This window comes from Calidris pugnax, unplaced genomic scaffold (assembly GCF_001431845.1).
Source record: "Calidris pugnax isolate Ruff unplaced genomic scaffold, ASM143184v1 scaffold219, whole genome shotgun sequence".
Lineage (NCBI taxonomy): Eukaryota > Metazoa > Chordata > Aves > Charadriiformes > Scolopacidae > Calidris > Calidris pugnax.
In genome coordinates, this window is record NW_015094507.1 from 14,047,323 (window position 1) to 14,062,450 (window position 15,128).

At 42.0% G+C, this 15,128-nt stretch overlaps 1 protein-coding gene across 4 annotated transcripts in view; it reads right to left on the reverse strand.

The window, feature by feature from the left end:
- KLHL32 (kelch like family member 32) overlaps positions 1-15,128 on the reverse strand; it is a 122,752-nt gene that overhangs the window by 17,154 nt on the left and 90,470 nt on the right. For all 4 annotated transcript variants that reach the window (XM_014964750.1, XM_014964752.1, XM_014964749.1 and 1 more), the window contains one exon: positions 49-775. In XM_014964750.1, the coding sequence (XP_014820236.1) occupies positions 49-775 (727 nt within the window). The remainder of the gene's footprint in view (positions 1-48; positions 776-15,128) is intronic.

Genomic DNA, 15,128 nt, shown 5'->3' on the forward strand with positions numbered 1-15,128 from the left:
TTTTGCGTTTTGTTAGTAGTACCTCAAACCGTGTGAAACGTTTTCTACCTGATATCCAAAGAAGACCATCCACCACATATCCCGCGTGGCACGAGAGCGATCGATCGAAGGACTGTACAAAGGTCCACTTGTTCTTCTTGGGGCAGTAGCGTTCCACGGTAGGTAAGACCTGACGCAGTTCATTCCTGCCCCCTACGGCGTAGAGGTACTCGTCCACCGCTCCCAGCACAAAGTGCTCCCGGCAGTTCTTCATGGGAGCTATCTCAGCCCAGGAGTTCGTGCGGGGGTCGTACCGACAGGCAGTCCTCACGGCACACGTGCGCCCCGTGGAGTGCTCTGCCTCTCCACCAGCTACGAAAAGGAAGTCCCCCATGACAGCCACGCAGTGGTGGCTCCTCCCTAGGGGCATAGGCGCCAGCTCGCTCCAGTTGGCGATCCCTGCGATGTGAACGTTCTCTTGATCCACGGGGTTGAAGTACCGCAGTTCCTTCACTTTACAGACCTCCCGTTTTTTGCCGCCGATGATGTAAAGGGTGTCTGACTGGAAGCGAGGTTTTGTCCTTCTGGTTTGCCAAACTGGCTGTGCATAGACGCTCTGGTGGTAAGCCAAGGCCTCGTTAACGAGCGCTGTGGCAGTTTCGCTAGCTTGGACAAGAGGATGAGAAAGAGCTACGGTGTGCAGGGTATCCACGTCCATAAGGCCAAAGCGGACGTACTGGAGCAGTTCATCCATGTACTGGTAGCGGCAGTTGTGTTCCAACCACCTCACAGCCAGCTAAAAGTGGAGGGAAAGGAAGGGAAAAAAACAAGACACCAATTATTTGTGTACAATTCTGGCAAAATTTGGTCTTTTGAAAACTGTGCTTGCGTTCCAAGAAGAGTTAGATACTTGCCTCAGTAGTGATATCACTCAATATAAAAAGCAGTTGTGAATGTGAGTCAACCTGCTAGAACTCCACCCTTAATATACATAAAAGCTTTGTATTGCACCAGTCCCCCTAAAGAACTTCCACAGCATCATCCGATTGCAACACCGCTACGCAATACTCTTCCTGTGCAAACTGTTAGTGATGCTGCAGGAGATCACAATATCCCAGAATCAAGCTGCTGGAGCAATAATATAAAGGTAGGGAGTATGGGATCACTGGAGACCATGGGAACACTAGAAAGAAAAGTAAGATTACGGTTAGATGATCAGAAAAGCCTTTTCTTCCCTCCATCTTTCATTCTATTTACAACAACATATTGAAGGAATATGAGAAAATACATACTGAATCCTTCAACATTTTTTTTCCTTCTTCATTTATTTTATTCATAAAGTGGTGAGAGATGTAAAGGGACCAGAAATTAAGCCAGAGAAAAGAGACACAAAGAAGAGGTTCTGCTGGTTTGGGACTGACAGAAAACAGGGAGGAAGACACTGAAACTGCTCAGCAATTGCAGCTGGTATCAACAGCCACAACTAAACACAGCCTTTAAATTACATACAGCATTTTGAATCCAACCAGCTCTAAAAAGAGGGTAGGAGGGGCCTAAGCCATTTCAAGAACTATTGTTTGAGTTCTTCTTGAAAACCTCCAGTGATGAAGATGCCTGAAATTCCTCAGGAAAACCACCCCCACACTCAGCTATCCTCTCAGACACATTTTCCTTTTACCCACGCAGCAGCTCTCAGCCCTGCAGCTCACTGCCTCATTTGCCACCTTTGGGTCTACACTCCAGAGCTCAGGAACCCCCAGACCAGCTCCTGAAATCCCTCCTTCATCCATTGATGCTGGATAAAAAGCAATCTGCTACCCTCCTTTCCCCTCCACCTCTGCTGCATTTTGTTATGTGTGTTGCAGTTTCCTCTATGAATGAAAAAGTCATCTTGGGTCATGTTTTCCACACCTCTGTTGCTTGGCTCACCAATCTCTTATTGAAAGGAAATGCCCCTCTTTCTTAATGTTTGCTGTTGAAAACTAGATAAAATCTTCCTCTTAAGGCTACAGCAGCAGTGAATAGATTGGAAGGATTACTTTGATCACAACAATCTGTCCTTCTTGTTTTTAATTCACTACACAACACTGTCAATGCACTATGATATTGCTGATTCACGTTTAAGCTTATGCCTGAGTACTCTTCCCACCTCTTTTTTCTGAAGAACTTCCACAAATTGTCATTCCTTCTCTGTCACTACTGAACTCTCTACTATTTACTTCAGGCCACTGCTGCAATCTGTCAATCCTAATTGTCTTCTCAAAAGTGCTAGAAAACTATCCCACCTTCCGATTGTCTGAAAAGATAAAACCTGTATTATTCTTTCACCCAAGCCACTAACAAAGACACTGGGTGAGGACAGACTCCTCTACTTGAGACTTCGTTTCATCCTGAAAAACAACTTCTGGAGCAGGAGTTTCTAACTAGTTGTGTGATAACAACATTTTCAGCCACAACTTACTGCCCTGTACTGCTCATTGGAATCTCACGTGAAGCGGCTGGAAAGAAAGGCTTCTGTCTTTCTCCAGGCTCTCATATACACATGGTATATCCCTTTTATTGCTGTTTCTATATTCTGTCAGAGAGGGAAGATGACAAATCAAAATCACTTTTTATTAAGATTCATTTGAAACACTTTTGCTCCACTGTGCTATTCAACCCCTGTGAAACAAAGAATCAGTGAAGCGCATCAAAAACAGCAGCAGTAGTTCAGCCGGTGAAATACACAGACACACACCACCCCACCACCTCACACCCACCCACAAACCAATAATCTCAGGCACTAGAGCATGCCCTGAAGAGCCACATCTACACATTTCTTAAATACCTCCAGGGACGGTGACTCCACCACCTCCCTGGGCAGGCTGTTCCAGTGCCTGACCACCCTCTCAGGAAAGTAATTCTTCCTGATATCTAATCTAAACCTCCCCTGCCCCAACTTCAGACCATTTCCTCTGGGCCTGTCATTATTGCCTTGGGAGAAGAGGCCAACACCCACATCTCTACAACCTCCTTTCAGGTAGTTGTAGAGGGCAATGAGATCAAGTTGGTTAAGCAGGGCCTCCCTTTCATAAACCCATGCTGGGTGGCCCTGATCCCTTGCCTGCCCTGCACTTGCCATGAGAGCTCTCCCAAGATGATCCTCTCCATGATCGTTCCCGGTACCGAGGTCAGGCTGACAGACCTATAGTTTCCTGGATCCTCCTTCTGGCCCTTGTTGATGGACGTCACATTGGCCACCCTCCAGCCATCTGGTACCTCTCCTGTTGTACTAAGTTTCAAAATGAGCATTAGCTATATGTATTTAGACTTGTTAGTAAAAAAGGCATTAATTACATACATTTGAAAGTGTTTATGGGCTTGAAATCTTTGAGCATTATATTCAACTCTTCTAAATCCACCAAATCCATGTGTCAGTTGTCTCCTACTGAGTAGTTTTAGGCAACTCCCTACTCCATGTCTTAGGCCATGTGAATTATTCCTTAAAGTCTTCAGAGGCACTTAGCCCTCATCATTGACTAGACACTTGAAACTGGAGTGGAATTCAGGCTATCTTCATCATGATGAAGACACCAACTAAATTCATACCAACTGAATGATGTGTGGGTTTGCTATATTGAAAGATAAGAACTTAGAAAAACTCATGTTCTATCTGTCATTGCTTGCATCCAACAGATTGGTTTCTTTTCCTTATAGTTCATGCCTTCACTCACATCTAAAATGGCACCTTTGCTATAATGACAGATATTACAGACTCTTAAAAGACATGCACCAATGTAATGCAGATCTTGGTAACCACAAGGCTCTTAAAGAAGTTTAACATTAATGCCTGTTCATGTCTCAGAACTTCACCATTTCTCTGTCTTTTATTGTCCTCCCTCCCGCTCCCCAATAAATACTACATAAACACAAAGGCAACACTACATACACTCACACCTTTCAAAGACACAGTGTCTGCATCCATTTCTGCACATGGGATGTGTGACAATCTGCAGCAGAAGGGCTGGACATCTCCATTACAATAGATTTTCTCTGCTGCATTGAAGTTTTGCAAAAGCGACGTGGTTCATACCGAGTTTGGTCTGCATTGAGAGTATTCCTGGAGTTGTAAAAAATGTTTCTGTGAAACTACTAATGCTTATTGTTTCTCTAAAATCACAGAATTTCTAAACCACCACATCGATGGTGCAAAGTGGTACAAAGAGCCTGTCAGTGCTCACAGGAGACGTACAATCTATTCCTGGTCTTGAACCAAAACTTTCTCCATCCTTTCCTACACTATTTCATCCCCACTCATCTGTCCTGCATCTTTATTTATGAAAACTTTTGAATCTTTCCAAATTAAATTTATTGCAACGTCCTTGGGATCCTCTACACGCTGCACCTAAAGGTATCTTTCCCTCCAAGCTTTCCCTTCTGACAAGCAATGGCAGCAGCAACGGGGAGGGTAAGGTGACCCTCAGGCTGCCTTTTGTGTAGGCGGCCACTGGCTCTTCCCAGATCCCACGCCTGAGGTCAGTCTGCAGCGGAGCAGTGCATTATACTGTATGAATTTAGAAAACAGGGTTAAGAACCCAGCACATCACTATATCACCTGGATGGTCTGTAGGCACTTGATAATCAGCCGAGAAGCTCCGCTGTGTCTTAGGGAGGCAACTGAGGTCTGGGAATCACAAGTGCGTTTAGAAGCTCCTGCCCAAATCAGCTCATGCTGAACACGTTGAACACAATCTGACTAGAGTGTTCTGTGTGACCCCCCACACAATCTGTGGCACTCCAAGGCAGAAAAAAAGGTCATAAGAGCTAAAAGCTACAACGTTTTTATCTCTTTGTCTCGCTACTGATAACAACTGTTACTTGATATAATTCCATTTTGGGACAATCCTTAAAAATAACTGCTAGGAACTTAAGCTACAAAAGTAGGTATATTGTGAATATGTATGTATACTCATAGAATACAGGACCAACTCCTAAATTGTGACACAAGGCGTTGGATCAGGTCATATGGTTTTAGGGACACTCAGAAACTAAGCCTTAGACTCACACCCTTGTTACGCAGCACACGTTGTTACGGTGCTGTCTCGCAGAATGTGGTGTCTCACCCTATGGAGACATGGAAGAAAATCAAGTTATCTGTGTGGCTGATCAGCTATTCTAGTTACTGGGTGGTGTGGCAGCTATTGGAAGGCTGGAGAAGTTGAAAAGAAAGGCAATTAAGCTCCCAAATAAACAAGTATTTTGCTTGTAGTAGAAATAGTCACTGATAGACTACAATATAGTTCTAAATTTCCTTCATTGTAAAGGTGGCAAATAAAACTCTCATCAACATATGGCAGAAGCACAAGCTTCCATGAAGCATTTCCGCAAACGTCTGTGTATTTATCAACACAAGTTCCACCACCTTTGCTCAGTTTTTGTTTAATCCAGACTTAGAAACCTGGTGCCTATACATTAACTCCAAAATTCACCCTGACTGTACACTAATTATAGCGCCTATTTTTCAGTCTCTCTGGCAGTAGTGATTAGCAACCATAATCAGTATTGGCAAAATAAACTCAAAGCCATTATACACTTTATGACACTGCAAGGAAAGACACTCAGACTTCTCTAAGGAGACACCAATAGCTTTTGAAATTACAACTGTTTAAAACGCAAACAAGGAAGCAAGCAAAAACAAAGAGAGCAGCCACAATTTTGAGTTTTAAAATATTTGTATCACTGCTAAATAATTTACAAAAATAAGGAAAGACTCCTACTCCTATGCCATACAGGCAAATTCTGTTTAAACTGCTAGAAGCTTCTTTTCTATTAATTTTAATGTATGAGTGTGTGAGAAAAGGAAGCTACAGCCTAGCGCCTATATCAACTTTAATAAATAATATATTTTGCCATATTCATCTTCTAAACTAAGTAAATGACAAAAGTAGACTCTCAGAAGGACAAGATTTTCAAACCAGATTAATTCTCTCATTCTAAAGCCTTAACCCAAAGGATTTCTCTTTTCCAAGGTTACATTATTTGATTTAGCAACGGAGTACATTCTTAAAAACAGCAGAAAACAGATGGAAAAATACACTGTGGCACAGTTGGAGCATACATCTAAACACACCTGTGTGTTGGATTGTGATTTCATTGCATTTCCAACGGCTGCTGCTGCTTCCAGCATGGTGCTTCTTGACAGTCCCAACCCACACAGCCTCAGAGCGCAGCCCTTCCTTCCCTGCTGTTAATGGTGCACGTACCACAGCCAGAGAGGGCACAGAGACAGCGAGGTTAAAGCTGAATTAAAGAGTTTCATCCCTGTTGAAGATAAGCCTGCAATAAGTAGCTACCTGGTCTCTTGGGCTGACAGCTATCCCAGCAAGCAGGAGAGCCTGGCGCCCCGTCCTTGCCCGTTCAACGTTCCCCTGTCATCCTCCTCACGCCGCTCTGCTGGGAGGTGCTCCAGACCTTCACCTGACACCACAGCAAGCTCTCCAACCAGAAAAACCACGCTACTTTATGAGTGCAAAAGCTTAAGATACTCATTAGACCCAGGTTCACTTGGAAAAACTACTTTAAGTCACAAAGTCGGTGTCAGGAAAAGTTTATATCCACAGTGCTCCAAGGGAGAAAACGCTCCTCTGAGCCTCTACTCCATGAAAGTCATCTTGGCCCGGTCTTCAGTAGATGTATTCACGTTCTAGCCACACAGACTGCACAGGAATTATGCTGGTTTATACCACCTAAAATCTCTAATAACGGAGATGGAGCCAAAAAGTGACAGTGGTGGAAAAAAAATGAGGCTTTTGGAGGATGGAGGTTTTTTCAGCAACAACAAATTCAAGGAAACATTAAATTTTATAAGGTTTTGAAACAATGAATTCACACTGTCTCGTTAAAACAAATGGAAATCTTAAATACAAAAACATAGTGAACATTCTCATTTTAGGAGAAAGGACAATTTTAAATATGTAGAAGTGGAGGGAAGTATTTTCCTGGACCGATATCAGATATATTCAACATAAATTACCAGATTTCTGCGTGACAATCTGATGATGATATATATCAGGGAGAAAGAACCAAAAACCCCTTCTTTTAACACAAATCTGACCTGAGAAGTCCTTCTGTTGCTTAACTTAAGCAAAAACGTTATGCCAGAAAAAAGTCAAACTAGTATCTCTGTATGGGTAGCATATTGGACAGTGCTATAAATCTGCTCCTATCGGTTGATGAGCCAAAAGGAGTCACGGAAGCTGCACAGTTACTACAGCAATCCCTTTAAGGCACTGAGGGAACTTCAAAAAGCAAAACTAGTTCAGTATTACTACTACAAATACATATTTTTGGCTATAAACTTGCACATGATTTAGCCTCTCCCTGGAGTTTACCTAACTCAGGAAGCCTCAGGCATTCCAGACAGGAACCTCTTGCCTAAAACCCACTGTCTATCTCAGTTATCACTTGGCTTTTCAAATCTCAAATCCAGGAGCAGGATCCATGGATGAACCACGACATTTACGAAGGCTCTGAAACACAGTCCACTGAAGGCTATGGAGAAACTTCCACTTTTAAAAATGAACAGAGATTTCCAGAGGGCCTGAATTTGGATCTCCTCTAAAGGGTCTCAGCCCTTCTCTCTCCAGACACTACAAAGGACAAAACCTGGAGGGTTGGGGATATCAACATGAGCATTTTATTTAAGTGAGGTGAACTCCATGGGACTGTATTGCCCACTTAAAGATAAAAACATATGGGTAAAGAATTGTTTCTGCAAAAGAAACCAAACAAAAACAACCAAACCACCAATTACAATTTTTTTAAAGCCAGGAGTTGCATCTGAATATTGTTAGAAATTGGTACCTAACGACGTTGTACAGCCTCCAGACTTGCTTTGCAATTGTATCAATCAGGTACTACCTTAGAGTTGTGGGCAGCATAGAAAATGAGTGCCTCAAACTTAGATGCTGGAGAGCCTTAAAAGATAGAAATCTTCTTCTTCTTTTTATTTTGAATTAAAAATGTGCATAAAAATAAGACTGTAATGAGCTGCATGTAGAACAATCAAAATTATGAGGTATTTGCATTTCTTTTGCACCTTGAGCCAAACAACTACAAAATTATGCATAGGATTCTCTCAATCTGAACACAGTAAATATTAATAATCTCTGAATCAGCAATGAAATGCCTTTTGCCCCTGAACCTTGAAGAGAGACTTTCCAACTCAAGAAGTTGTAGTACAGTGACTGAGACCGTTATTTACAAGGCACGAGGCTGAAGCGTATGCATGTAGCCTGTGAAAATAAAGCTGTGCCGTCCCCCCCACCCCTCTTTACACACAGACATTTTAAAATTACCTGTTTGTCAGTTTTACAAATGTGTGTCTCTGTAAGCAGCTCCCTGTGTGGCGCTGCCCTAGCAAGCAGGCACGCTTTCATTTGCGCATCCGGATTTTACAATCAGAATTAAAACATTTGCTCTGTTCGGGGTGAGTTGATAAACAGGGATTTTTAAATTTTTCTTCTTTTTTTTTTTTTTTTCCCCTCCAACGTGAAAAATGAAAGAAAAATGTTCCTCTAGATGTATTATGCCTTTGGGCTCCATTTGAGGGAAGGGAAAAAAAGACAGAGAAAGCTACTGTGAAGGTCACAGAGAGAAAGAACTTCCTCAGGGCACAGAATAAATTAAATCCCAAGGAAAAAATAAAATGTGATTTCCAGAGTGTGAGGCACAAACTCAAAATGACAATGATTGACAGCCAAACTATATCCGTGCAATATCGAAGACTGCACGTTCTCATTTACCTCAGTGTAGCCAGCAAGCGCCCATTAAACATCCGTCTGATGCCCAAATTAACCTTCTTGGCAAACTGAAAGAGGCACAAACTATCATAATCAACCTTTCATTATCACAGCAGCCTCTAGTTAAAGGGTCAGAATAATTGTGCCATCAGAGCCCTGATTGTTTTCAATCAACAGACGACTGGAGTGACAGCTCAGTGATGGAGTAGTTTGATGAAACCGCACCAGGCCTAATCAGAGCAGATGAAAGGAAGGCATGATTGGTGCAAATGAACAGTCGTGCCTCTCTTTTTCATTTACAATCTGAAATTACTCTTAAATTTACAGGGTTTTTTCTCCCTTATGAGTACCTCTGAAAGAATGTTTGACTTATTATGAGTTCTGACAGTGCAGAGTTATAAAACACAGGTAGGGTTTTCAGCCCAGGCTTTAAGTGGGTATTCAGCATAATTTTAACAAATTCACTCTCGAAAAGCACAAAATGACTAAAGACTTCCAATGACCTAACCTTTCAGTGCTGTTTGATTAGCAGAACAATTTATCCCAGCTCACATTCTTCATGATAAGAGAAGATAAAAAAAAAAAATGGGCAAGGATCTCTCGCAAATGTTTTCTCTTAGCCAATATATTTATGGCATTATTGCTCTCCTGTTCATTCTCTCACACACACAAAAGAAAAAAAATTAAAGAACACTGCATTAATAACCCTTTTCCTCTTAGAATGAATAATGGCATCTAAGCAAGGGATTGTTTGGAGATGAAAGCAGAGACCAATTATCATGCCGCTGACAGCATGTAGTTTTCTGGTGGGTTGGGTTGGTCATTCCCACATTCTCAAAGACGGGAAATGAACTGATCCCACTGGGTGTTTCACACCTGACTCATCGGCACAGAATCGTGTGCCTCACAAATGAAAAGAAAAAAATTTAAAAAAAAAAGAAGAAAAACTGGGGGCAGCTTAGGCAAAATTTGCAAAGAATGGAAGATTGGTGTTTCCTGCACCTCCTCAGCTACAGTTTGCTTCCCCTCCCAGCCTCACGGCTTCCCATCCTCACAACTGTGCTGTAAGGAAGGTGAGGTACATCAAAAGAAGCTCTTTGTACCTCTGAAGGTAGCAAGTGTTTCAAGTGACAAGCAGTAAATCTTTTGTTCTGTGATCTTGGTCATCATGAAATGTTCTCTAGTCTGTCAAGCACCACAAAACGTGTACAAACGTTCAGGTCAGCATCCCAAAACAAAACGCAGCTTAGAAGCAAAGATTAATGTTTGCCTGAAGGGGGAGTGGATAGAGAAGACAGATCCAAACACCAAAGGCTTTTAAGAAATTCTGTTTCCTGTACCTTTTCCTCACACTAGAGAATGGAAGTTTTAATTCCTTAAAAGTTTGGGGCTGTAAGCAGAACATAGAGCTAAGTGACAATCACACAAGTGCCCCCAGCTGAAGAAGCTGTGAGTAGGCTTGCACATCCTTGCTGACACAGAAAGTGCCATTTTCACGTGTTCCCATCTCACTTTAATTTCTTTAAGTTTCCTGTTGGTGTAAGTAGGTTGACAGGACCAGGCTCTCTGGTGCTTTTTCTTTGAGTAGTGAGGAGTCTTACTACCCTCAGATAGCATGAAGGCTCCAACCCAGCCCAATTAAGGAATATCTATTAGCTCCAAGTCCTGGATAAAAGAAGCATGACAAAAGCTTCCTAGTCTGCCAGTGACAAGTACTTCCCCCTCCAGTGCTTCCACTCGGCTGACAGATGAGTTCCACCTTTCCTCCTCTTTCAAATATTACAATGCCCAATCTTTTCTCCAAGTATAAAGACCCTGTTTACAATATGCATATGGATTTAGTGAACTCTTAGGAATGACCTCAAAATATTCCTAATGCGCCAATGAAGAAGGGAGGTAACAGTTTGGGAAGTTGTCACTATGTGTTTTGTTTGTTGATTGGACCAGAGGGAAGGCTCAGAAGCAAACATGCCTCTCTCTATAGAAATAGCAAACAAGTAGCAAAGTCTCACCTTCACATTTCCCTACCACAAGGATCACACCACATTTTCAAAGATGTTATCATTCTGCTGTTTGTCCCGAACTCCTGCCCAGCCATCCCCACAGTAGTGCTGGACCCCTGCTTCAGCAGTGGCACTGGCTTTGTGGACAAGGGGGCCCCGAAGAGCGTTCCCAAAGGGGAGTCTGAGAGCAGAACTGGCAGGAAAGACAAAAAATGTGCATCCTTCCAGACCCCAACCATAATCACTGCCATCCACTCCCAGACCCACAGCTTCACAGCTGGACAGGCATTGGAGGACTGAGGGATAGGACAGTAGGTTCAGGCAATAGAGAGGGAGCCAAATATAAGTGCTACAGCTTCAAGAAATACACAGCCCAAGAGGAATATTAGAGTACCCCAAGGTTCATTATATCGGGAGAGCAAAAGGACTTGTTAATGAATGTCCCCCTGACCTCTTATCAGTCTGCAAAAGCTGCAGTGGATTCGTCCAGAGAACTACTTTAGTAAGCTCTTGGTCTGCTAAATAAGAAATACTTTACCTCTTCATTAGAGTTTTGCTGGTTTGGGACCTACGTGAAGTCAAGAGGACAACCTGCAGCTTTCAGAACACCAGCCTGCAGTCTGAGAGCCACTTTCCAAAAGGCAGAAATTTGATTTTGATCTTTCAGCACCGAATAACACACAGCAAGCAGAGCTGTTGGCCAAAGTGTGTCTAGCAGCACGAATGATGCATTTCAAGATATGATACTATGATTAAGGTAAGGGTACATAATGCAGCTGTATTAATAGCAAACATTTATCAAAATTAATGGCATTAAAGTGAATCACAATGTATTAAAAATATTTCTCAAGTGCTGATAAGATCTATCCTCTTCAAACATTTAAGCTGTAAAGCATCAATCACCAGTTGCCTGATTTCCTCACAGGGCTGCTAGACAAAAATATTGTCCTGCAGAGTCTTCAACAGGTACAAGGAGGGATACACAAACTACATGGCAGTTTTCTTAGTCATAATTAAACAGCTTCATTAGTAACAGCTGTATCTGCATCTTAAAAATTTTCAGCAAACATTTGCACACCACATCTTTGTGAGGAAGGGAGGAATTACTTCACCCAAAGACAAACTCCCCACCAACCAAACACAGACCCTGCATTCTCAGTCCCACACATTACCATGAGCTTCCTTCCTCCCTGGTGCTACGTGATGATACCGGCCTTCATAAGGCCATTATGTTATTAAAAAGGTTGAGAAAGAGACAGTATCAGTTCCAGCTTTTTTACATATGTGGGGTTTTTCTTCACATAGGAAAAAAATGTCAATTGTATACTAACAATTAAGAATAGAATGCACACTTCTCAAAATTGTATTCACTTCTTTTACATACTTTATCCAATGCATTTATTTTACCATTTCTTATATTTACTGGAAACTAGACAGAGGCCTACCTAGAAGTCATTGATTAACCTGAATAAAAGTATTTCATCTTTTTAGACTTCCAATAAAATAACTACAAACAAAAATCAGCTTTACAGAAGGCTAGCTGAACTACATTAATATAGAACATTATATATGGTAATGAATCATATTATATTAAAGCAAAGAGTTGCTATAATGGAAAAACTAAACTTTTCATCTCCTCGAGCTCGAAGTGAAGTAAGGTAGGGACAGAAGGTAAACTCTCAGCTGTTGTAAATTATCACAGCTCATGGAAGTTTGCCATTTTACACCTTCTGGGGAATCTGAACTTCAAAATTATATAGCACTTCCCTTCCAAGTATCTCAAAGCAATTTATAAGCAGTAAAACTTGAGCTGCTTTGAGAGAAGTGTATATTTCAACCGTTTTCCTAACACAGGAACTAAGAGAGAGAAAAATTAAGCTATATGAGAGAAGATACCAATGGTACAGTGGACACAATCAAAATCTTCTGTTCCCTCAACCTGCCCACAACTGAGTCTCTTTACCCCACTACCAAAGTTCTGTGGAGTTTTTTCTGCTCCACACCACAGAATGAAACCTGGTGAGATGCAGCTGTCTGAAACTGAGGACGAAATGGATCCCTAAATATCACCTGACAAAACTATTGGAGATATTTTTGCAGCTGAAAAGCACATCTCCATACAGGCAACAAAATGCTGCATTCTTTCTTAACCCCCTGGGAGCAACAAAGCCTCTACTATCCCATAGTGTGCTTCAAGAGAAGTGCATTCTGGTGGGATCAAGTCCTCAAACCATGGAGTAGTCTCCTTTACATTCACTTGGAGCTTCTCTACAAAGGCAGATCTACAAGCGCTTCTTGCACCTAACTCATTCTTCTGCTGTGATGGAAAGAACAAGCAAAGCCCAGTGTAGCCCCCAGCGATGACACTCCATATGTACAGCTGTGTATGTTTACAGCCTGTATGAGCTCATGCGTAGTCCTTATGGCAACAGACTTTACAGCTATCCCTCTACTGACCACCACTCTATTCTACTCTGAACCGCAATGACTATCGCACCTGGAAGTGTACACAAATACAATAAATGAGCTGGGATTGACCACACTGGAAAGGCTCCACTTACTCCTGCAATCAAAGTAAATTTTGTTTTAACAAGATCATCAGAAAGGGGAGTTGGGGGGGGAAGAATCTATCCAGAGCAAAGCAAAGCAAAGAAACCAAACCCAAAATACGGAATCTGCACACAGAGCTTCACTTCTTCCTTTAAAACAGGTCCAGCCATAAAGTTAATTAAAAAAGACAAGCAAGCCTCCTCATCATTAACATTACTAAAATGTACCTTCATAGGTGCCTAAAACCTGGGGACCCTAATAGATCTGCCTCTCTTCAATAGCACAATCGAATGGCACGAAGCTCTTGGGTGATAACTTCTTCCCGTCCATTTTCTAACGCATCACAAAATGCTCAAGTTTGGACCCTCCATCACTTGTTGTGACGGTAAAACCAACATTGCTGGCTGCTTCACCTCCGGTATGTTGTTCTGAAGTTGCCACAAACAGAAGGTTATCTCTTTGTAAACACAGCTGTCTAACTGGGACTCTTAGCTGTAATTTGATTTCAGTTTCAGGAGACCAAAGCTCACAATAGCATTTCTCTTGTCTCAAACAGGGTGAGGACAGAGCACTGGGAGGTGGCAGAAGAGGATTGCCCCCCCCCCCCAGCCAGCAGCCATCATTTCAAAATCTAGAATTGCTCATTTTCATTTTTAGAGGAAACATTCAGGCTGACATCAAACGCACCGAAACTTTGCAGAGCCACATTTAGCATTAAAATAAGTTGCTGGTACATAATTATAAGTGGAAAGGACAATCTTTCACCATCCGATACACATTGTTTTTATTCCTATTTCTCTCTTGTTATTTTTTCCCTTGAAATACGTTTTAGAAGTATAGTGGTTCTCTGTGGAGACAGGAATCTACAGGCTTTCATCAGTAAAATTTGTTAGAGAAAGAAACAGGCAAAAAAAATCGACAAAATTCTAGATAAATGCAATTCAGCTCTGTGAAAATTAGTCTAAATGGTTCTTGAATGTAGAAAGATTCCTATGCCTTTCTTCCCTATTGTTAGGGTATAATTTTCTATGGATTTAATAGGCAAATCCAACAAATCACATAAAAATGTATCATTTTCTATAATAATCTTGACAACAGCTATACAGAACTTGTATGTCATTAATATCTTAGGTCGCGCACAAAAAAGAACATCAAAGTACATACTCTCCTTCCTTGGTTTATATATATGTATGCTCCCAACATGCCATGTTACTACAAAATCACCAAGGTCAATTTTTCCGAGTGAAATCACCAGGTGGTTTTGCCTTGTTTTTTTATTACCCAGTGGCACCACCAGCACCTTCCCTACCAGAACGTTATTTAGGTTTTGTTCTGTTTCACTATTTTAATGAGCCCACTAAGCCCTCTGACACGGTCTCTTTTCTCAAGTCACAGGCGACAGGACAAGAGGAAATGGCCTCAAGTTACACCAGGGGAGGTTCAGGCTGGATATTAGGAAAAATTTTTTCACTGAAAGGGTTATCAGCCATTGGAATGGGCTGCCCAGGGAGGTGGTTGAGGCACCATCCCTGGAGGTGTTCAAAAGACGGGTTGATGCAGTGCTGGGAGGTATGGTTTAGTGATGATGCTTCTTGTTTGTTGTGTGGGTGTCTATTTTTGTCAGTTAGGTTGACGGTTGGACAAGATGATCTTTAAGGTCCCTTCCAACCTAGAAGATTCTGTGATTCTGTGATTTTTTTGGACGGAGGGGGCTTACCCACTGGGTCTCACTGCCAAAAGCTGAGTGTCCCCGACTTTCTACCAGCCTCTTCACCCTGCAGTTACCAAACATCAGCCACTGAAGTCCACATTACAC